Source organism: Artemia sp. Qi Xiang Cuo, chromosome 5, assembly GCF_049724085.1.
Source record: "Artemia sp. Qi Xiang Cuo chromosome 5, ASM4972408v1, whole genome shotgun sequence".
NCBI lineage: Eukaryota > Metazoa > Arthropoda > Branchiopoda > Anostraca > Artemiidae > Artemia > Artemia sp. Qi Xiang Cuo.
Genome location: NC_142798.1, coordinates 56,959,302 through 56,982,028, shown reverse-complemented (window position 1 = coordinate 56,982,028; position 22,727 = coordinate 56,959,302). Strand labels below are relative to the sequence as shown.

General features: G+C 35.8%; 1 protein-coding gene across 2 annotated transcripts in view; it reads right to left on the bottom strand.

The window, feature by feature from the left end:
* The window catches only part of MCTS1 (malignant T-cell-amplified sequence 1 homolog), a 126,903-nt gene that overhangs the window by 68,377 nt on the left and 35,799 nt on the right, over positions 1-22,727 (bottom strand). For both annotated transcript variants that reach the window (XM_089088920.1, XM_089088919.1), the window contains exon 2: positions 5,732-5,884. In XM_089088920.1, the coding sequence (XP_088945046.1) occupies positions 5,732-5,884 (153 nt within the window). The remainder of the gene's footprint in view (positions 1-5,731; positions 5,885-22,727) is intronic.

The window sequence follows — 22,727 nt, the reverse complement described above, 5'->3', positions numbered from 1 at the left end:
TTAATACATTCTAATAAGCTTTCAGTAGAATGCAATTTAAACTTTCAAACAGTTAGTAGTAACGAACTGTAAACAAGGAGCGACCCGGCTCAATAGTAACTGAAACTCTAAAAAAGGAATTTTGATATCAATACATCAAAAGAATGAGATTTTTGTTTCATCAAGTTTAATCTTAACCATCAAAAGTTACCTCGCTCTTTACGCTAAAGTTTGACTCTTTCTCACAACTCTATTTTTTAAAACAATAAAAAACTTTAGTGTAAAGAGCAAGGCGTTGAGGAGGGGACAGCCCCTTTCATATACGTAATAATTCTTGTTCGTTTTAAGTTTTAATGTCGCTCTTTACTTTCAATTAAAAAATTAGGAACAGAGAGAACTCATGAAGAAAAACTAATTTTTTAAGCTTTAACTGATATTCGTTCTAAATTTGGACATAATAAACACATTACACTCTTCTTAGATTCCTTAGACCTGATTCCTTAGATGGTTGTATTCTCCTAAGATCCGAAAGAGGTTATACCCCATTCCTTGGGATCCTTCTTAATCCAATTTTGTTTAACAAATTCTACATTAATGCATCAGAAGTTAAGATTGCCAAGAATCTTGGCATCTTACGTAAGCTGAAGCACACAGTCCCTGGACCTACCATACGCCTTCTTTTCTTTACCTTGATCCAATCATGTATGTCCCTTAAAACGATAAGGGACAGAATCATTATTTTGCAGCATGCAATGGCAGAAATCTGCATTTTTTTTATTATTTTATTATTTTTTTTTTGTGGCACGATCCTTTAAGCTTAAAAGAGCACTAAAACTTCCCATTTCTGTTCGAATAGGTCAGGTCATCTCCCGACACTCTTACTGCCATTGATTTGACATTACCATCAAAATTATTTTCCCTTTATTAACTAATTAATATTTTATATTATTTAAATTATTTAATGAGTTAATTATTGATTTAATTTAATTATTGTCATCTAATTATTTTTATTCCATTAATTAACCAATAGTTTATTAATTATCTTCATTTATTAACTGTGTTCTCTACATAATTAATAACATTTCAAACATAATAAAATGATTATACACGTTAGATTATTTGTTTAAAATTTTGCACCCTAAATTTTACGCCCAAAGTAAGTGCCCCCTCTTTCCCTCCTCTAAAACAAGCTATGCACTAAAACCTCCTTTACTAAGGTCTAAGTGTTGAATTTGATAGTATACTTTTGCCAAGATCGCAGATCTTTTTTCGTCTTTTTTTTTTTTTACTCAAAAATGATTTTTTAAACATGTTTTTTTTTTTTAGAATATCGGTTACTATTGATAAGGATATGTTTTTACTTCGTTCATTACCATGAACGGTTTGATTATTTCAGCCACATTTTCACCGAAGAAGATATCTCCTTACTTTCATATCTGCTTACTGCTTTCTGTTTTAGAAATAACCCGGTCAAAAAATGCAGAATATTAGCTTCCGTGTCATGTCTAAAAGCCATATCAAACAGTTCGTGGTAACGAACTATAAGTAAGGAGCGACCCGGCTCAATGGTAACTGAAACTCTAAAAACGAAATTTTGATACCAATAGATACATCAAAAGAATCATATTTTAATGCTAATTTCAAATATTTAACTTTTATTAAGTTTAATTTTGTCCATCTAAAGTTACACGCCTGAAACAATTTGCCTGATTTGCGAAAAAAGAAAAAAAGACCCCCTGACCGTTATTGAAGTATAATAAAAATCGTACCATCATATTCAACGTATCAGAGAATCCTACTATAGAGGTTTCAAGCTCCTATCTACAAAAATGTGTGATTTTGCCTTTTTTGCCAGAAGAAAGTACATGGATGCGTGTTTATTTTTATTTATTTTTTTTTTTTCAGGAGTAATTGTATAGAACAAGTGGTCCTAGAATATCGTGGGAAGACTCAATCGATTAGAAATCAAAAGTTCTTGGGCCCTTTTTAAGTGACCAGAAAAATAGAGGTGAACTAGGCCTCCTCCCATGCTCATTTTTTCCCCAAGTCACCCGAACAAAATTTTGAGATAGCCATTTTGTTCAGCATGGTCGAAAATATGATAACAATGTCTTTTCGGATGACTTAATCCCTCGAAGTCTCCGGGGGAAGGGCTGAAAGTTATGAACTTTACCCAATGTTAACATATAGTATTGGTTATTGGGAAGTATACAGACGTTTTCAGGGGGGATTTTTTCTGGTAGGTGGGGGAGGGATGGGACGGGGATTATATGGGAGAATCTTTCCATGAAGGAAGTTTTCATGGGGGAAGGAGAATTGCTATGAAGGAGGCGCCGGATTTCCCATCATTATTAAAGAAAAAGAAAAAGAGCTATTTATTCTAATTAACGGCCTTTATGATTAAGGGGTCATTTTTAAAGAATTGGAACAAAATTTGAACTTAGCTTAAAGAACAAGGTATTGACTAGGGGGCAAACCCCCTAATATACGTATTAAAAATCTATGAATATAGAAGTTCGTTTCGTAAGTTAGTTCATAAGTTACGTGTATTTATAACTAATAAAAAAGTTCGTAAATAAAATTAAACAAGTTTCGAGAAAGCTATTTAACCAAATAAAAGTAAAATTAATCTTCCAATTTTGTTTTAATTATTCATGTACGGTGAGCCAAAATCAAAACCTGTATTAATTCGGAAACGTTCAAAAATTAAAAAAAAACAAGTTTTTTAAACTGAAGGTAAGGAACGAAGTCAAAAATTAAAACGAACAGAAATTATTCCGTATATGAAATGGGCTGTCCCCTCCTCAACGCCTCGCTCTTTACGCTAAAGTTTGACTTTCTCACAACTCTATTTTTTTTTAAACAATAAAAAACTAGATTACATATTTGTGCTGCTTGTTCTAACTTTTATTTGTTCGCAATTGGTTTTATGGTAGGGAAATTTGCCTTCTCCATGTGATTACACGACAATTATAAATCCAAAACAGCGCAGTCAAGTAGTTTCACAACTGTTCAGTAAGCTTTTTGTTAAGAAAATCCCTCACTGATACAAATAGAATCGAATTGTTATAGAATCCTAACCGTCATATAGAATCCTAGCCACCAGAAACATCCGAAAAAAATTAATAGGCATTAAGTTTAGAGGAAAATTAACGTAGCCTTAGCTCGCACATGCTGCATTTTTAGAAACATCAACATATATTGGGTTAGATTTTATGTTTATGAGAAAAATAATACTGCATTAGCTTGTCGACATACCGCATTTTAAAAGTAATAAAATTAATTGGGTGCTATGAAACACAGAAGAAATTTTTTTTAAGTAGAAACAACGTATTTTGAAACTGAATTTGATGAAAGTGTCATCATTATTTTTACAGAAAAGCTTTCCTTATGAAATATCACTTTAAGGATTCGAGAAGCTGTCAACAAGAGCGTATAATCAATCTCAAAGGAATAGAGCAAAAGCGATGCCTTCGTGACATTTTGTTGGCAAAGCTGACCAAAAGATGTTGCAGCGCTACACAAGCCCAAGCAACGTAATTCTTGCTCCCGCTGGGTTTGGCTATCATTTTTTTTAAACAACCAAGGCACCATATAGCAACACAAACTTACAGGATCTTGGAAAGGATGATGGAAAAATGAAAGAGGCCTCTTAGCAAGATTCCAAGAATCTTTGCGTAGACTAAATCAGAAAACAATAACACTTTTCAAGATGAAGTTATGTTAATGATAAAGGTAGCAAAAATTAATCTGGGTATTTTGAAAGGCCAGTCCAAAAATAAAACAACATGGTAACAAATCCTATTATTAAATTAAACATGCCAAATTTCGTAAAAGAAATCATAGGTAGATTTGGTCTGTACTGTCATTGTTCACCAGTCTGCACTTCCTAAAATTTTATGTACTTTTATTTTTAGTCATATTCAATCATATTCAATGCATTAATTAGTCAAAATAAAATAGATAGATGGTATAATGCTTTCTAATGTTTTCCTTTAACAGGAATTTCTAACATTTTTACTGAGGAAAAGTTATCAGCCTTAGTGGTTGATCAAAAAAATCCCGCAGCGTTTAGGTGATTTCAAACTCAACACAACTACATTCATCTTTGGCTATGCCAGGGGGAAACAATCTCTAACTGGTGGCTAAATAATACCCTTTCACTTTACTTGTAGTCTAACAACACGAATCCAAAACATACTTTTAATTAATTTTTCAAAAATCCGAAGGGGGACGTTAAAGTGTAATCACGAGCCTTGAATCCTCTATTTTCTGACTTTCCTATTCTGAATGGTATCCCAGGATTCTCACACATTTACTTGTTAATAGTAACAGCCAGTAAAAAATGCTAACTTTTTCTGGGCTTTAACCAAAATGAATAAAGATATGAACAGAAACGACAATCTAGTAAATGACTGCAGATATAATTTAACTTTATTTTCCTGTTTATCACAAAGAATATATATATAGCTTGCTTACAGGAATTTTTTCCCAGTTCTCTTGCACAAAGAATTATTTTTCAAGTTTACAAATAATAGAATTAGCCGAGGGACACTGTCTTTAGCATTTAACGTTCAAGAGCTACACAATTATAGCATTATATCCCTTTGAATCGGGAAATGTTAATTAAAAAGAAAACTTTTTAATAGCTATAGACGTATATTAGTGCAAATAGCTAAAAGTAAGGAAGGAAGTCGTGCTTGACAAATCGAAAAAAAAAAAATATCTGGATGGTCTCGTTTAGCTGAGGTCTTTTGAGTTGAGCTAAATACTGAAACTTTCTCAAAAGCTCTACAAAGAAGGGACACTTATTGTAGAAGGAAAAAGAATAAAATTAGTCAGTTTTGCAAAATGCTAAAAAAAGGTATCTTGAGAGATAATCAATTGCCTTATTTCAATTTTTTTTCCCTTATATCTAATTTTCACCTTATTTTTTAATCTAATTCATCTTAAGTCCTGAATTGATTTAAAATCTAAGGGTTAGTTCGATAAGAAAACACTCGGCCAACTTTATAACACATTCTTTGTTCGTCATGTGTTCTGTTTTACTGTTACTATTCTATGAAACAAATTCGTTCGCAACTTATTAGATTTTATAAATATATCCTTCGGGTTCTTATGTGGACCTGAATCAGGTACACAGGGCCACTACGAGGTTTTTGGAATTTTCGAGAAAATGAATTCTGCTAGACTTAAACTCGATCCGTTTTTATGCTGAATTTTCTTTTGCTGATGTGAGATGTTTTGAGTTTTAACCTTCGTCTTATGTGTATGTGTTGATACATGTGTGTCTCTTGTCATAAGTTTTATTTTCGTTTTTTCTTTCATACTCCTCTGTTTTGTATTCTGTATAGTGGGTTTAAATAAATTATCATTATTATTACCGTAATTACCAGCAGGTCAGAAGCTGGAAAAAAGATATTCTGAGATAATAAAAATAGATAATCGATATGTCAACTGTTGAATAGATGGTGCTGCCTTTTTGTTTGTACAGGACCAAATAGCAAGTGATTTATGTAACTCGATTTTTTTTTTTCGAAACCAAAGAATTTCGGCTATCGATATTACTTAGTTGTTTTAGTGACCAAAAATGATCTAGGGTTCAAGAGACGCGTCAAGGGTCAGAATTTGTCAATGATAAAAAGCGAGCATTAGAATTCTATCTTTATTTAATATCTCTATGAAGAAATCGCTTGAATTACTACTCTATGACACTCTATGGCAATAATTTATAAACGGGAATGAACATTACCATTTAACAATTCTAAAGTTCTCCTTTTTTGGTAAGACGACTTCTATACAATTTTCTATAAATGGATAAGTTTCCAGTAATTTATTTCTTATGCCTTTCTGCACAGAAGTCTTCAATTGCTGAACCCCAGATACATTCTCCTTGTCATCAAACCTGTAAAGAATATCCTGTTAATATGAAGCCAATTGTTATTCTGATCTTTCCGTTCAAAGGATTTAATAATAAACACCGCACAATTAGATAGATGAAATGTAACATTCGAAAGTTTCTAAATAGAAAAAAGTGCAAAAGAAAATTGAACAATCCCAAGACAAAAGTTGAGGCCGGATGCTCTGACAATATCACCAAACAATGATAGAGAAAGAAAAAGCTTGTTAAGTATTTTAGCAGAAGGATTGCAAATTTGATAGGAAAAATAGGTTGTTCCCAGCTGTTATTTAGCTGAAGAGTGCGAGACGAATCCAGGATTTTAGTGCAGCTGATTAGTTAGGTAGAAAAAAAAAATGGTCTGAAAAACAGGAGGTTGATAAGACTGCTGATGATCTGGAGGATGTCACTTGAAGGTATAATTCAAAGGTTATATCTTACAGCTTTAAAAGGAACAACAACTTGGACAAGAAATTATTTCAAAAAGGTTCAGAATTCTTTATATTGTAAACATGGTGTAGATGATGTTTAGATTAACATATTCAGCTTATATAGGCCAGAAAAAACCTCTTGGAATTACAGACGTCAATAGTGCTCATATTTATTGATTATATGCATTGTTTTGAATTGATGGATAGACAAATAAAATCTAGTTTCGCACCTTGCTTATTAAGACAATCAAGAACAGGATTATAAAAGAATAGGAGAGTCTCCCTAATCAGAGATCGTCGACATAACCTCTGATATTTATCTTATTTTTATATCGCGATCCTATGTCGCTAGCCTCCCTTAGAGTTTTATCATAGGCAGCGCGCTAGCGCTGCCTAAGTAAAGAACGATGAGGCACAATGTGTTTTTTCTCCACCCGGGCACTTCGTATCGAAGGAGTTGTCGTAGAAACTTTGAAAAGGGCTCATTTGATTGGAAATTGGAGTGGCAAGTGCCCTTTTTAACAGTCGAAAGTGATTTGAGGGCAACTAGCCCCCCCACGCCCATCATTCCCCCAAATAGATCCCTTCCAAATGGTTAGATAGTCATTTTGTTAAGCGTACTTATTTTACACAGTCAAAATATGTTTTTTAGGAGGAAACTCCCCCACAACCCTCAGGGAAAGGGTTTTAAGTTATGCCCAGGGGGCATAAAGGTTTCTATAGAAGGCGTTGTCGTAGAAACTTCAAAACAGGCTCATTCGATTGGAAATTCAAAGAGCTAGTACCCTTTTTCATAGTTGAAAGTAATTGGAGGGCAACTAGCCCCCCCCCCCACGCCCATCATTCCCCCAAACACATCCAATCAAAATTTTGAGATACGCATTTTGTTCAGCGTAGTTGATTTCCAGATAGAAAATATGTTTTTGAGGAGGACACTCCCACACAACCATCAGGGCAAGGGTTTTAAGTTATGCCCTGGGGGCATATAAGGTTTTTATAGAAGGCGTTGTCGTAGAAACTTCAAAACAGGCTCATTAGATTGGAAATTCAAAGGGCTAGTAACTTTTTTCAATAGTCTAAAGTGTTGGAGGGCAACTAGCCCCCCCCCGCCATGTCCATCTGTTCCTTAAATCCATCCAGTCAAATTTTGAGATAGCCATTGCGTTTAACATAGTTGATTTGAAAATAAGAAATAGGTTTTTGAGGAGGAGAATCCCCCGTAACCCTCGGGGCAAGGGTTTTAAGTTATGTCTTGGGGGCACAAAAGGCTTTCTATAGAAGACTTTGTAGGAGACACTTCAAAAAAGGCTCATTCGATTGTATATTCGAAGGGCTAGTGCCCTTTTTATTGGTCAAAAGTGATTGGAGGGCAACTAGCCCCCCCCCACGCCCATCATTACCCCAAACACATCCAATCAAAATTTAGAGATAGCCATTTTCTTCAGCGTAGTTGATTTCCAGATAGAAAAAATGTTTTTGAGGAGGACACTCCCCCACAACCCTCAGAGCAAGGGTTCTAAGTTATGCCCTGGGGGCATTTAAGGTTTTTTATAGAAGGTGTTGTCGTAGAAACTTCGAAACAGGCTCATTTGATTGGAAATTCAAAGGGCTAGTGCCCTTACTAATAGTCAAAAGTGATTGGAGGGCAACTCGCCCCCCCCCCGCCTATCATTCCCCCAAACACAGCCAACCAAAATTTTGAGATAGCCATTATGTTCAGCGTAGTTGATTTCCAGACAGAAAATGTGTTTTTGAGGAGGACACTCCGCCACATCCCTCAGGGCAAAGGTTTTAAGTTATGCCCAGGGGGTATATAAGATTTTTAAAGAAGGCGTTGTCGTAGAAACTTCAATAAAAGCTAATTCGACTGGAAATTCAAAGGGCCAGTGCCCTTTTTAATAGTCGAAAATGATTGGAGGGCACCTAGCCCCCCCCCCCACACCCATCTTTCTCCCCAACACATCCAATACATATTTTGAGATTGCCATTTTGTTCATGGGAGCTGGTATCCAGGTAGAAAACATATTTTTCAGGAGGACACTCCGCCACAAACGTCAGAAAAGGGATTACAAGTTACGCGTTGAAGGCTTATAAGGGTTTTATTGGAATCCTTGTCCTAGAAACTTGAAAAAGGGCTCATTCGATTTGAAATTCAAAGGGCTAGTGCCCTTTTTAATAGTCGAAAGTGATTTGAGGGCAACTAAACCCCCTCCCCTCTCACACCCACCTTTTCCCCAAACGCATGCAATCAAAACTTTTAGATAACCATTTTATTCAACGTAGTTGAAAGTTTTGGAAATTAGGTCTTTACCGATGACAACCCCTCCCCCCACAGCCCTCAGCGCAAGGGTTGTAAGTTATGCCCTGGGGGCACATAAAGTTTTTATTGAAAGCGTAGTCGTAGAAAATTCAAACGGGCTCATTCATTTGGAAATTGAAAGGCCTAGTGCCTTTTTTAATAGTTGAAAGTGATTGATAGCGACTAACGCACCTCTCACGCCCACCATTTTCCCAAACACATCGAATTGAAATTTTGAGATATCCATTTTGTTCAACATAGTTGAAAGTTCTGAAAATTTTGTCTTATAGGATGATAACCCCCTCAGAGCCCTCAGTGCAAGGGTTGCAAGTTATGCCCTCGGGGTATATACTTTTTTTATTTAAAGCGTTGTGCTTTAAAATACAAAAGCGTTTATTCATTTGAAAATTGAAAGGGCTACTTCATTTTTTAATAGCTGAAAGTAATTGGATAAAGACTAAGACCCTTCTCATGCCCACCATTTTCCCAAACACGCCCACTAAAAATTTTGAGATATCCATGCTATTCAACGTAGTTGAAAGTTCTGAAAATTAGGTCTTTTAGGATAATAACCCCCTCAGAGGCCTCAGTGCAGGAGTTTTAGGTTATGCCCTGGGGGCATATAAGGTTTATATAGAAAGTTGTTGTATATGATTTATAGAATAGATTTTAGTCTTCCTCAAATCCAATTTTTATTTATAAGATATTCTACCTATTCATGAGGTAGGAACTTTGCGAGTCGCAGGCTGGACGCTGGTCTTATTCATTATTCGTCAAGAGAAGTAGAAATTTGGTTAAAACGAAATGGTTGTGGCATTTCAAAATCCTTGCAGAATAGTTGGAATATCTAAGAGCTATGTTTTTCTAACAGAATTAATAATCAAAATTAGTATTATTGTTATTCCTCGAAAATTACTGTATGCAAAACTTCGAATACCGTATCACAGAATTCATCATTTATCTTTGAATATTAGTGCGTCAAAAAAAACTCCTTCAGGCAAACTTCAGAAGTATATTAGAACTGCGGGATATGGCTATAGTTATCGTGAATGAAGATTAACTTATCCACTCTGTGTGGACTGAGGCCATTTCTTTTCTAAGTCACTATCAGGTCTACCACCAAAAAAAGTCTTCTGCGGTCACACTAGTCGCAGGAATAGACAATAACTTGCTGGCAAGTGCGGCAACGTAGGAAATTTCATCACGATTGTGTTTTGGGAACAGAAGAACGTTGCCGTCACCGTCGTCTTCGGTTAAGTAAAGATCGATGTGGGCACAATGTGTTTTTTTTCTCTCCACCTGGGCACTTCGTATCGAAGGAGTTATCGTAAAAACTTCGAAAAGGGCTCATTCGATTGGAAATTGGAGTGGCTAGTGCCCTTTTTAGTAGTCGAAAGTGACTGGAGGGCAACTAGCCCCCCCCCACGCCCATCATTCCCCCAAACACATCCAATCAAAATTTTGAGATAGCCATTTTGTTCAGCGTAGTTGATTTCCACATAGAAAATATGTTTTTTAGGAGGAAACTCCCTCACAAACCTCAGGGCAAGGGTTTTAAGTTATGCCCTGGGGGCATAAAGGTTTTTATAGAAGGCGTTGTCGTAGAAACTTCAAAACGGGCTCATTCGATTGGAAATTCAAAGAGCTAGTACCATTTTTAATACTCGAAAGTGATTGGAGGGCAACTAGCCCCCCCCCCCCACGCTCGTCATTCCCCCAAATACATGCAATCAAAATTTTGAGATAGCCATTTTGTTCAGCGTAATTGATTTCCAGATAGAAAATACGTTTTTGAGGAGGACAGTCCCCCAAAACCCCTACGGCAAGAGTTTTAAGCGATACCCCGAAGGCATATAAGGTTTTTATAGAAGCCATTGTAGTAGAAACTGCAAAACAGGCTCATTCGATAGGAAATTCAAAGGGCTAGTACTCTTTTTAGTAGTCGAAAGTGATTGGAGGGCATCTAGCCTCCCCACGCCCATCATTCCTCCACACAAATCCAATCAAAATTTTGAGATAGCCATTTTGTTCAGTGTAGGCTGTTTAATTTCCAGATATAAAATATGTTTTTGAGGAGGAAACTCCCCCACAACCCTCAGGGCAAGGGTTTTAAGTTATGCCCTGAGGGCATATAAGGTTTTTATAGAAGGCGTTTTCGTAGAAACTTCAAAAAAGGCTCATTCGACTGGAAATTCAAAGGGCTAGAGCCCTTTTTAATACTCGAAAGTGAATGGAGGGCACCTAGCCCCCTCCCCCACGACCATCATTCCCTCAAACACATCCAATCAAAATTTTAAGATAGCCATTTTGTTCAGCGTAGTTGTTTTCCAGATAAAAAATATGTTTTTGAGGAGGACACTCCCTCACAACCCTCAGGGCAGGGGTTTTAAGTTATGGCCTGGGGGCATATAAGGTTTTTATAGAAGGCGTTGTCCTAGAAACTTGAAAAAAGGCTCATTTGACTGGAAATCAAAGGGCTAGTATTCTTATTAACCGACAGAAGTGATTGGAGGGAAATTAGCCCCCCCCACGCCAATCAGTCCCCCGAACATATCGAATCAAAATTTTTGAGACAGCTATTTCATTCAACATAGTTTAAGTTCTGGAAATTAGGTCTTTGAGGATGACAACCACTTCACAGCCTTCAGGACAAGGGTTATAAGTTATGCCCTGGGGGCATATAAGTTTTTATTGCAATATTTGTCGTAGAAAATTGAAAAAGGAGTCATTTGATTTAAAATTCAAATGTTTATTCCCCTATTTAATATTTAAAAGCGATTTAAAGAAAACTAACCCATCTATTTCGCTAACCTTTCCCCCAAACACATCCAATAAAGGCTTTTAAATAGCAATTTTATTTAGTGTTGTTGATTTCCAGATAGCAATTGTGTTTTAGAGGAGGACATTCCCCCAAAGCTCTCAGGGCAAAGGTTGTAATTTATGCCCTGGGGGCATATAAGGCTTTTACTGAACGCGTCGTCCTTTTTAATAGTCGAAAGTGATTGGAAGGCAACAAACACCCCTTCCACGCCCACCATTTCCCCAAACATATCCGATCAAAATTTCTTGATAGCCATTTATGCCCAACTTATATTAATTTCTGCTCGTTTTGAGTTTGAATCGGTTATTTATTGTAATTTCTGCTCGTTTTGGGTTTCATTTATTTATCGATGCTGATTTATGGTAGTTTCACGCTTGGTAGATTATTTGATTTTATTTTTGCTCATTTTTTTTAATGAAGTTCTTTACTTTTCTTTGAAAAACTTATTTTGTGGAAAAAGTTTTTTTAATTAATACCATACAATACTCATCATAATAATTCAAATGAAAGGGGAGAAAAAAAAAACGCCTTTCATTGCAACAATGACTTTAAAGGCACTACAATTCCATTCAGATGAAGGACTTTAAGAATGATTTGTGTCTGGAAACTCCGAAACTCATATTATTACTATTTCTTTATACATCAGTAACATTACTAATAGCAAAATTAGTACACTGTCCAGGTAAGTATGTAGAGTATTATTTCAAGAGGGTAGGGGGGGGGGCATGAACATCATCCTTGGTAAAAACAATAAAACACAGAAAGATTGTTTCGAAACCATGCTAAAAGTTCTGATATATCCATGCCTACAAGTGTTTTCCAAACTATATGGATTAGTTAAACTTACCACAAACAAGATTACAGTAGCAGATGAAAGCACAATAATATTTGGCACATTGAAAAGCTTAAAGGAATCTCTGGTAAAATGAGAACCGGTTACTAGTGATAGTGTTGACCAATAACCACAACTTATAACAACCAGGCATAATCTTAAGATTCGGCTATATGCTATACTTTTGTGTCAAATAGAAGTTCACCTGCACTACTACTAGGGCCATAATCTTTTCAATTATGATGTAAAAATGACACTTAGTAATTTTTACCTAGTGGACATTTCCAGTTTTCCAGACAGATTAACACGCCACATTAATTATTACATGCCACATTTCCAGACCCCAGTCACACCACATTAATGAAACCTTGAGCAGAATTTTTTTTTCGAACATTTTGATAATAATTTTAAACACATTTTTTATACATTGCTACAAATATTAATGATTGATTGCAGCACCAAGCCACCTGAGACCAACTCAGCTGCGCTCGCTTCTCCTATAGTCCAGCCTGTTTTAAAACTAATTTTTTTCTCATTCTTACAAAGCCCTAATTTCCTCTAAACCTTCCTTATGATCTCTTTCAAATCCATTTGAAAACGTCCAGCTTTTCGATTAGCCTCAGATGGGTGGTAAAAAAGTCCAACTTTGTGCAGTTTTCACCCGGAGAACTCCACCTAACTACCTTAACCTTTCTTTCATTGTAGGCGTACAGAGTGGGGTGGAACTAAATTCGTTGCACAACCAATTGTTTGATATACGGTTATTCAAACGAGTATATATAAAAATCATCCTCAGACAATCAGCTTGAAAATTGAGATGATTAGAAAGAACTAATGAAAGTAAACGGATTTTTAATGCCGATATAGCCTAGGTTCAGGGGGCAGGTTTAGGTTTAGAAGATTTAGGGGACAGCAGCCTTACTCCTGTTTGTGGTAAGTTTTGTTATTTTTAAACTAGAATTGCTATAAGTCTTTATTCATACTCGTCTTGGGTCTTAATGGGACTCTTCACTTTTATTTCCTCTTTAAAATATTTTTTGAATTAATCAGTAGACACGAAAGAGATTAAATCTACATGAAAATCAGTACTTGTTCTAAATTGTGACCTTTTATCGATCTTCTTATATTTGAGAATCACACAAAAATGAGAGGAAATTGAAGAGCTACGTCCAGATATATTCAATAGGCCATCACAATTGAGCATGTCTTCCTATTCCTTTATTTTTTCATCAAGAAAAAATGTATTTGTGTTAATCTTTAATACACAAATAATATAAATCAGTATAACTACCATCCTTATTCAGTCGGAAGTACAATTTGATGATGACATCAAATTTCTTCTAGATTCACATCAAAAGTTCCTTTTACCTTTTACCTACATTTGTACTTTGTTTAATCACTAATTTTTATACATTTATTGGACAGTTACTTGACGGAATCAACAGATGGATTTAATGTCATAATACCCCACGGAGTCAATTTTAGATGGGAGTACACCATCCAGGAGCGGATCCAGGATTTTTTTTCGGGGGGGGGGGGGTACTAATTTTTGACTTTTTCGGGGGGGGGTTTACTAATTTTTGACTCAGTTTTCGACTAATTATACTGATTTTTACCTAGGTTTTACTAATTTTCGACTTATTTTTGACTCGGTCAAAAATTTCGGGGGGGGGGATTAAATCCGGGTAACCCCCCCCCCCCCCTGGATACGGCATTGAGACCATCAACACAAAAAATGTTTTTCAAGCACTTTTGCCTCAGCGTTGCCTCCTATAGATAATTGGTGGGATCTGACAGAACTAAGCTGACATTTTGAATAAAAAGATGGAATCCAGTCAAATCATCCCCAAACTTGTAAATATTAAATTGCAGTGTGCAAAACAATTCCACACAATGGAAGCACTAGGCTACATTAATTTTAATTTAAAACAAACATTAAATTCAAAACCCGTAAAACTAAATTTGTTTTTAAAAGATATGCTTTTATTGTAACCTACACTGTATAACTTCAAAGTATACAGAAAAATTGTTTGCAAAGCTTTTTTAGTTTCAGCTAAGCTTTGAAGATACCGAAATAGATCACGTTTGAAATTTTGTAGTACCTTGAGGAAAACATATAAAATATTGTACTAGAGTACCGTAAGTAGTAATAGTGTTAAAGGTTTCAATTACACTTACAATTACACATGAATTGCGCAAGGAAAACCCACGCAAGTGTCATTACACTTACACATGCACATTGCAAAAAAGCATGCAAACACCTATAAAGTGATTAAACACGTTATGAAAGTTGGCTCGTTACAAAGTGGTCAAGCATGTTATGAAACTAAAGTTAAGGTTTTATTGCACAATTTTTTTTAAAGCTGGTATGGCATAAAATAGTCCAACATGTTTTGGGAGCATGCACGAAATTATGTAACTCAACCAGTGTTTTTCGAGTCAGCATCCGTTTTTTTTCGTCCTTGAAATTCTGTATAAAAAGTTCATGCATTACAATTTAATTTTCATTATATTTTAACATATCATACATAGTACACTGAATTTTATTAACTTTGAAACAATGGATAGTTCATTTGTCAACGTGAGTATAGTTTACTGAATTTCTTAATTTATTTCCAAATAAAAGCATTTTACCAGTAAATTCAAATTTCAGGGGCATAGGCCCCCTCCCCTCCAACAATACAAACCCAAAAATATGATGAGTATACTCGTTAGAAAACACAAAGTAAGCTCTTTTTTCTATTATGTAAATAAAAAACCCCTCCTCCACTGCTCTGTTAACGAGCATAATTCCTTAGTTTTAGTTATTTCGTTCAAAAATGTCCCTTTTCCCAATTATCAAAAAAATCTTTTTTCCTGTCTAATATCACATGTCTTTGAAATTACAGAGCCCCATTTGAAGCCAGAGTTCAAACATGTCTTATCTGAGTAATGAAAACAAAAGGTTGATGACTAAGAAAGGGTTAGTGTAATTCTAGTTAGAAACTTAGAATTTATATAAAACCAAATCGTATTCAAATATGTTCTTGGGGAGAAATTTTAAATTTTGTATTAATTTGGATTTTAGCTCATATTTAACAAACTACACCCAAACTCAAAATTTCCAAAATTCTACATTAGAAGCCTTTTTAATTATTTCTATAGTGCTAAGACATAGAGTGCTACAAATATCAGAATCGACTTTATATGGCAAATTATATTATGGGGGGAAATGTTTTTGAAATCCCCCTTCCCTCCAAACTCAAAATTTCCAAAAATTTTACTTTAGAACCTTTTTTAAATATTTCTAAAGTGCTAATAGATATAGCGTTACAAATATCAGAATCGACTTTATAGGACAAATTATATTCTGGGGAAATGTTTTTGAAATCTCCCTTCCCTCCAAGATCAGATTTTCCAAAATTCCAAATTAGAAGCCTTTTTTATTTATTTTTGAATCACTAAAAAAGAGCATGCTACAAATATCGGAATTAACTTTATAGGGCAAACAATATTATGGGGAGATGTTTTTGAAATCCCCCTTCCCCCCAAACTCAAAATTCTCCAAAATTTTACTTTAGAACCTTTTTAATTATTTCTAAAGCGCTAAGACATAGAGCGCTACAAATATCAGAATCGACTTTAGAGGATAATTTATATTATGGGGGGATGTTTTTGAAATCCCCCTTCCCCCCAAACTCAAAATTTTCAAAAATTTTACTTTAGAACCTTTTTTAAATATTTCAAAAGTGCTAATAGATATAGCGTTACAAATATCAGAATCGAATTTATAGGACAAATTATATTCTGGGGAGATGTTTTTGAAATCTCCCTTCCCTCCAAGCTCAAATTTTTACTTCAGAACCTTTTTTTAAATATTTCTAAAGTGCTAATAGATATAGCGTTACAACTATAAGACTCGAATTTTTGGGTCTAATAATATCATGGAGGAATTTTTTTGAAATCCCCCTTCCGACATAGCTCCATAATTTCGAATTTTCGCATAATAAAACCTTTTCATTAATTATGTGTCACTACGAAATCGCATGATAAAAAGATCAGAATCAAATGTATAGGGCAAATAATATTAAGGAGGACTGTTTTTGAAATCTACCTTCCCTCCAAGATCAAATTTTCAAAAATTCTACATTAGAAGACTTTTTAATTATTTATAAAGTGTTAATAAATAGAGTGATAAACAGAACACACTTAAATTTATATTTCATACAATATTATGGGGTTATGTTTTTGAAATCTTCCTTCCCTCCAAGCTAATAATTTTCAAATTTCCAAATAAGAAGGATTTTTATTTATTTCTAAGGCGATAAAAAATATAGTACTAAAAATATAAGAATCGAATTTATAGGGCAAATTATATTATGGGGAGATGTTTTTGAAATCCCCCCTTCCCCCCAAACTAAAAAATTTTCCAAAATTTTACTTTAAAAACTTTTTTTAAATATTTCTAAAGTGCTAATAGTTATAGCACTACAAACATCAGAATAAACTTTAGAGGGCAATTTATCTGTAAAAAGAGAGGTTATTATTTCCTTACTAAATTTTTCTTCTTTTTTTTAAGGATGAGGGTTCCTACAATTACTCCCTTCCAGAAAAGAGACCAATATGGACTGGTACCACATCGATGCAAGCTGCACGGCCATCCATTACAAGTTCTCTGGACCAACCAGGACCCTCTCATGCCAGTCTCAGCTCTGCGCAGACCTCTATGCAACCTGGTAGAAAATTCAAGAGGGAGTGGATGCTTTCTCACAATGCATCAGTCTTGTCTAGTCAAAATCGTGAGGGAATCACCCTTCATGCTTTACCAGGGGCTTCAGACATGCAAGTGCATTCTGAATTTGTAAATGTATGTATTCTAGCTATAACTTATACGTCATTATTGAGTTAAAAAATGCTAGGGGGAGGAGGACTTGAGTTTTGTGGATGGTATGGAACAATGGTACGTGTTAAATATTCGGGTAAACATACGAGTAGAAAAATGCTTCACTATAAATAAGGCTATTGTGTCTTACTGAACTTTCTGAGGGAGGTGGGCGGGGGTAACTATTTAGTTTTAAAAAATTAGTTTACGACTAGAAAAAATGATTCACTATAGATAAGGCTATTGTGTTTTTTCTGAACTTTCTGAGGGAGGTGGGCGGGGGTAACTATTTAGTTTAAAAAATTAGTTTACGACTAGAAAAATGCTTCACTACAGATAAGGCTATTGTGTTTTTCTGAACTTTCTGTGGGAGATGGGGGGTAAGTATTTAGTTTAAATAATTCTAGGAGGAATTGAGTTCTGTGGATGGTGCGGAAAAATGGTACGTATTAAATATTCGGGTAAACATACGAGTAGAAAAATGCGTCACTATAGGTAAGGCTATTGTGTTTTTTCTGAACTTTCTGTGGGAGATGGGGGTAAGTATTTAGTTTAAATAATTCTAGGAGGAATTGAGTTTTGTGGCTGGTGTTGGAAAAATGGTACTTGTTAAATATTCAGGTAAACACACGACTAGAAATGAACATGATTTTTTAACTTTATGAAATAATGATTATTTCAAATTGAAAATAAACCTTTTTCTATATACTAATGAAATAACACTGTTATTAGGTCATGAAACATCAACATTTACTGGACCTGAACCAATTTTAGCACTACCAATGGAGTTCAAAGATGAACCTACATTAGTTCTGGATAATATGGAGTGGCATAGAGGTTTTCTTAATGATTGTTTTGGGGACATGGCTAGCCTAGACGATTTAAATTGTGATATTGACATGATGAAGGATCCGGAGTGGGCAGGTAAATTTATGCGTGAGCATTTAGGGGATGTTACTAGTGCATCTGAACTGGGTCCTCAAAAAGAAATCCCATCACAGGACAATACAGGCTGGCTCGATCAGCTGTCCCCAAACACCTTGGAATACGTACTAACAGGCCTAGGGGACCTCATGCCACCTCCAACCATTGCAATTGAACAGACTGGGGGTGGTGTTATTGACAATTCTGTGTCAGCCCCCCCCCCCACCATTCCGCTTAATGATAAACCTAGTGCTAGTAATAGTAGTAGTAACGATACAGCAACAACAACAACACCAGTATCCCCTCTTCCAGATTTTTTTCTGTCCAACTCAGCCTTGCACCACACAAAGGTCTACAGCGCCAAATTCGGTGATCCCTTCAACTCTCTAGTGTCAGGGGATATAATAACAGATACCTCGGCCATTATAAATTTATATACTAATAAGATTTGAGCCATTCTTGAACACTCGATGGGGGGGTGGGGGGTGGGGGTTAGTTTAAAAGCATCAATGGCACTAAAAATATTTTTTTTTAATGAAAATGTGGGCGAGATTTATTCGAATGACTGGCACACAGAATTTTTGACGATTCACCTACATTTAACAATTTATGGGGAGTTTTTCCTTATGGTAGTTATTATCATTCAAGATAATCGGAAAAATTAAACTTAGGGAGGTAGTGGGGGGTTAGTTTTATTTATTAAAAGTTTAAATTTTAATATATGTAGGTTTAGAAAGGATTTTATTTTAAGAGGTTGTCATGGGGAGAAGGCTATAGTCTTAAAATATCATTCAGATTTAGAGGGTTGTAGGGGGATACAACGAATCTGTTTCAATACGAAGCTACAGTGTTTCAAGTATGTATTTTTAATTCCTGGACACAGACAACTTCAAATCGATGCATCTAGGAAAAAATTGGATGAAATTGCAGTTGATGGTTGGGAGGGTTCAAAGGTCCCCAAAGTAGATTTTAATTGTTTAAATGGTCAATTTCTCGTGACACTAAAAGGAATAGATATTTTTGAGTGACCTAATGAACGTTTAAAGATTAGTGTTAAGGTGTTAGAGTGTGAAACAGAATTTTCAGAAGGTCAGCGTTCCGATAAGAAGGGTGTATTATTTCCAGTGCGGGCTCCTTCAATTGAATCAGCAGAACATTGGGTATGGCTTCTATACACTCCACCCACAGACTCCGATTCAATTGGTCATTTTAATCCAATTACGGATATTAGTAGGGTTCTAAGTGAGGGTAAAAATCGGAATGTACGTTATTACTGTCCAACATGCCTCTCAAGATTTTGGACTGATTTAAAGTTAAAGCATCACATGAAACACTGTAAACGTCATGGATACCAGGCTGTGGAGACGGTAAGCGGAGATAGAGCGATCTTATGTTTTAAAAATTTTCAAAACACACTCCTGCAGAGCAATAAGATCGCTTTAGACTGCGAAGCGATACTGGCAGACGTGTGCGATCCGTCAAATTCAAATTTTGTTAATATAAATGAGGCTATAGGGGTCTCTTTCGCTCACATACAACGAGATTCCAACTATATAATGCAAGTGCTGGATGTAGTTGATATGTTGAATCATGACGAAGACTGCTTGCGCTAGGCAATGGTCAGTCTAATAAAAAAAGTGAACGGTGCAATTTTGCACCTTTGTTACACAAACTATCCTCTGCTCCTATCATCAGATGCCATAGTGGCCATTAAAATTCGTAAAATATGTTTGGTTTGCAAGGGGGAATTTGATGATGGTGTTTGGAATGGGGGGAGGAGGAAGGTGATCGACCATGATCATTTTTGGCAGGAAATTACATCGGAAGGGAGTAACTTTAAGTCGTAATTGGAATTGTGTATAAAAACAGGTACGAAATATTGTTGTCTAACGTTTAAATTGCATGACTGATGTGCTACCCCTCTAAAGTTACCCCCTCCCGATGTAATTTCCTGCCACAACTGATCATGGTCTATCACCTTCCTCCTCCCCCCAATCCCAACACCATCATCAAATTCTCCCTTGCAAACCCAGCACATTTTACGATTTTTAATAGCCATTATGTCGTCTGGTGATAGGAGCATAGGATAGTTTGTATAACGAAATCGCGAAATTGCACCGTTGGCTGTTTTGATTAGACTGACCAATGCCGAGCGCATGCTGTCTTCACCGTTACCCAATATCTCAACTACATCCAGCACTTGCATGGTATTATTAGAATCTCGTTGCGTATGAGCGTAAGAGACTCCTATAGCTTCATGTATTTTAACATGATTTGGATTTGACGAATTGCACACGTCTGTTAGTTTCGCTTTGCAGTCTAAAGCGATCTTATTGCTCTGCAGGAGCGTGTTTTGAAAATTTTTAAAACGTAAGATCGCTCTATCTCCGCTTACCGTCTCCACAGCCTGGTATCCAGGACGTTTACAGTGTTTCATGTGATGCTTTAAGTTTAAATCAGTCCAAAATCTTGAGAGGCATGTTGGACAATAATAACGTACATTCCGATTTTTATCCTCACTTAGAACCCTACTAATATCCGTAATTGGATTAAAATGACCAGTTGAATCGGTGTCTGGGGGTGGAGTGTATAGAAGCCAAACCCAATGTTCTACTGATTCAATTGAAGGAGCCCGCACTGGAAATAATACACCCTTCTTATCGGAACGCTGGCCCTCCTCAAATTCTGTTTCATACTGTAACACCGTGACACCAAACTTTGAATGTGCATTAGCCCGCTCAAAAATATCTATTCCTTTTAGTGTCACATGAAATTGATCATTTAAACAATTAAAATCTACTTTGGGGAACATTGAAGCCTCCCAAACATTAACTGCCATTTTATCCAACTTTTTCTTAGATGCATCTATTTGAAGTGGTCTGTATGCGACAATTAAAAATGCATACTTGAAACATTGCAGCCTCTTATCGAAACAGATTCGTTGTATCCCCCTACACCCCTCTAAATCTGAATGATATTTTAAAACTATAGCCTTCTCCCCGTGCCCACCTCTTACAATAAAATCCTTTCTAAATCTACAAATATTAACATTTAAACTTTCAATAAATAAAACAACCGATCCACGACCACTCTCGTCTAAGCGGCCCTACTTAAATTGAAGGCTATGAACCCTAAGTAGAAAAACCTTCTGAAAGTTTTATAACTGCGGATGACATGCTAAAAACTCAATTTTCCAGCATTTCGTCCACTTTCAGTTCAAATTTTCATTTAAAAAAAATATTTTTAGTGTCCTTGATGCTTTTAAACTAACCCCCATCCCCCACACCCCCATCTGTTGTTCAAGAATGGCTCGAATCTTACTAGTATATAAATGTATAATGGCCGAGGGATCTGTTATTATATCCCCCGACACTAGAGAGTTGAAGGGATCACCGAATTTGGCGCTGTAGACCTTTGTGTGGTGCAAGGCAGAGTTGGACAGAAAAAAATCTGGAAGAGGGGATACTGGTGTTGTTGTTGCTGTATCGTTACTACTACTATTACTAGCACTAGGTGTATCATTAAGCGGAATGGTGGGGGGTGACACAGAATTGTCAATAACACCACCTCCAGTCTGTTCAATTACATTGGACGGAGATGGCATGAAGTCCCCCAGGCCTGCTAGTACGTATTCCAAGGTGTTTGAAGACAGCTGATCTAGCCAGCCTGTATTTTCCTGTGATGGGATTTCTTTATGAGGACCCGGTTCAGATGCACTAGTAACATCCCCTAAATGCTCACGCATAAATCTATCTGCCCACTCCGGATCCTCTATCATGTCAATGTCACAAGTTAAGTCGTCTAGGCTGGTCATGTCCCCAAAACAATCATTAAGAAAACCTCTATGCCACTCCATATTATCTAGAATTAATGTAGGTTCATCTCTGAACTCCAATGGTGGTGCTAGAATTGGTTCAGGTCCAGTATATGTTGATGTTTTATGACCTAATAGCGCTGCTATTTCATTAATATATAGAAAAAAGGTTTATTTTCTATGTGAAATAACCATTATTTCATAAAGTTGAAAAATCATGTTCATTTCTAGTCGTATGTTTACCAGGATATTTAACACGTACCATTTTTCCAACACCAGCCACAAAACTCAATTCCTCCTAGAATTATTTAAACTGAATACTTACCCCCATCACCCACAGAAAGTTCAGAAAAACACAATAGCCTTATCTATATTGAAGAATTTTTCTACTCGTATGTTTACCCGAATATTCAACATGTACCATTTTTCCGTACCAGCCCCCACAAAACTCAATTCCTTCTATACATAATTAAAATCGATATTTACCCCCACCTCCCCCAGAAGATTCAGAAAAAACACAATGCCTTATCTGTAGTGAAGCATTTTTCTAGTCGTAAACTAATTTTTTGAACTAAATAGTTACCCCCGCCCACCTCCCTCAGAAAGTTCAGAAAAACACAATAGCCTTATCTATAGTGAAGCATTTTTCTACTCGTAAAATAATTTTTTAAACTAAATAGTTACCAGCACCCACCTCCCTCAGAAAGTTCAGAAAAACACAATAGTCTTAATTATAGTGAAGCATTTTTCTTCTCGTATGTTTAACCGAATATTTAACACGTAGCAATTTTCCGCGCTATCCACAAAACTCAATTCCTCCTCCTCATAGCATTTTTAAGTAAATAATCACGTATAAGTTAGAGGTAA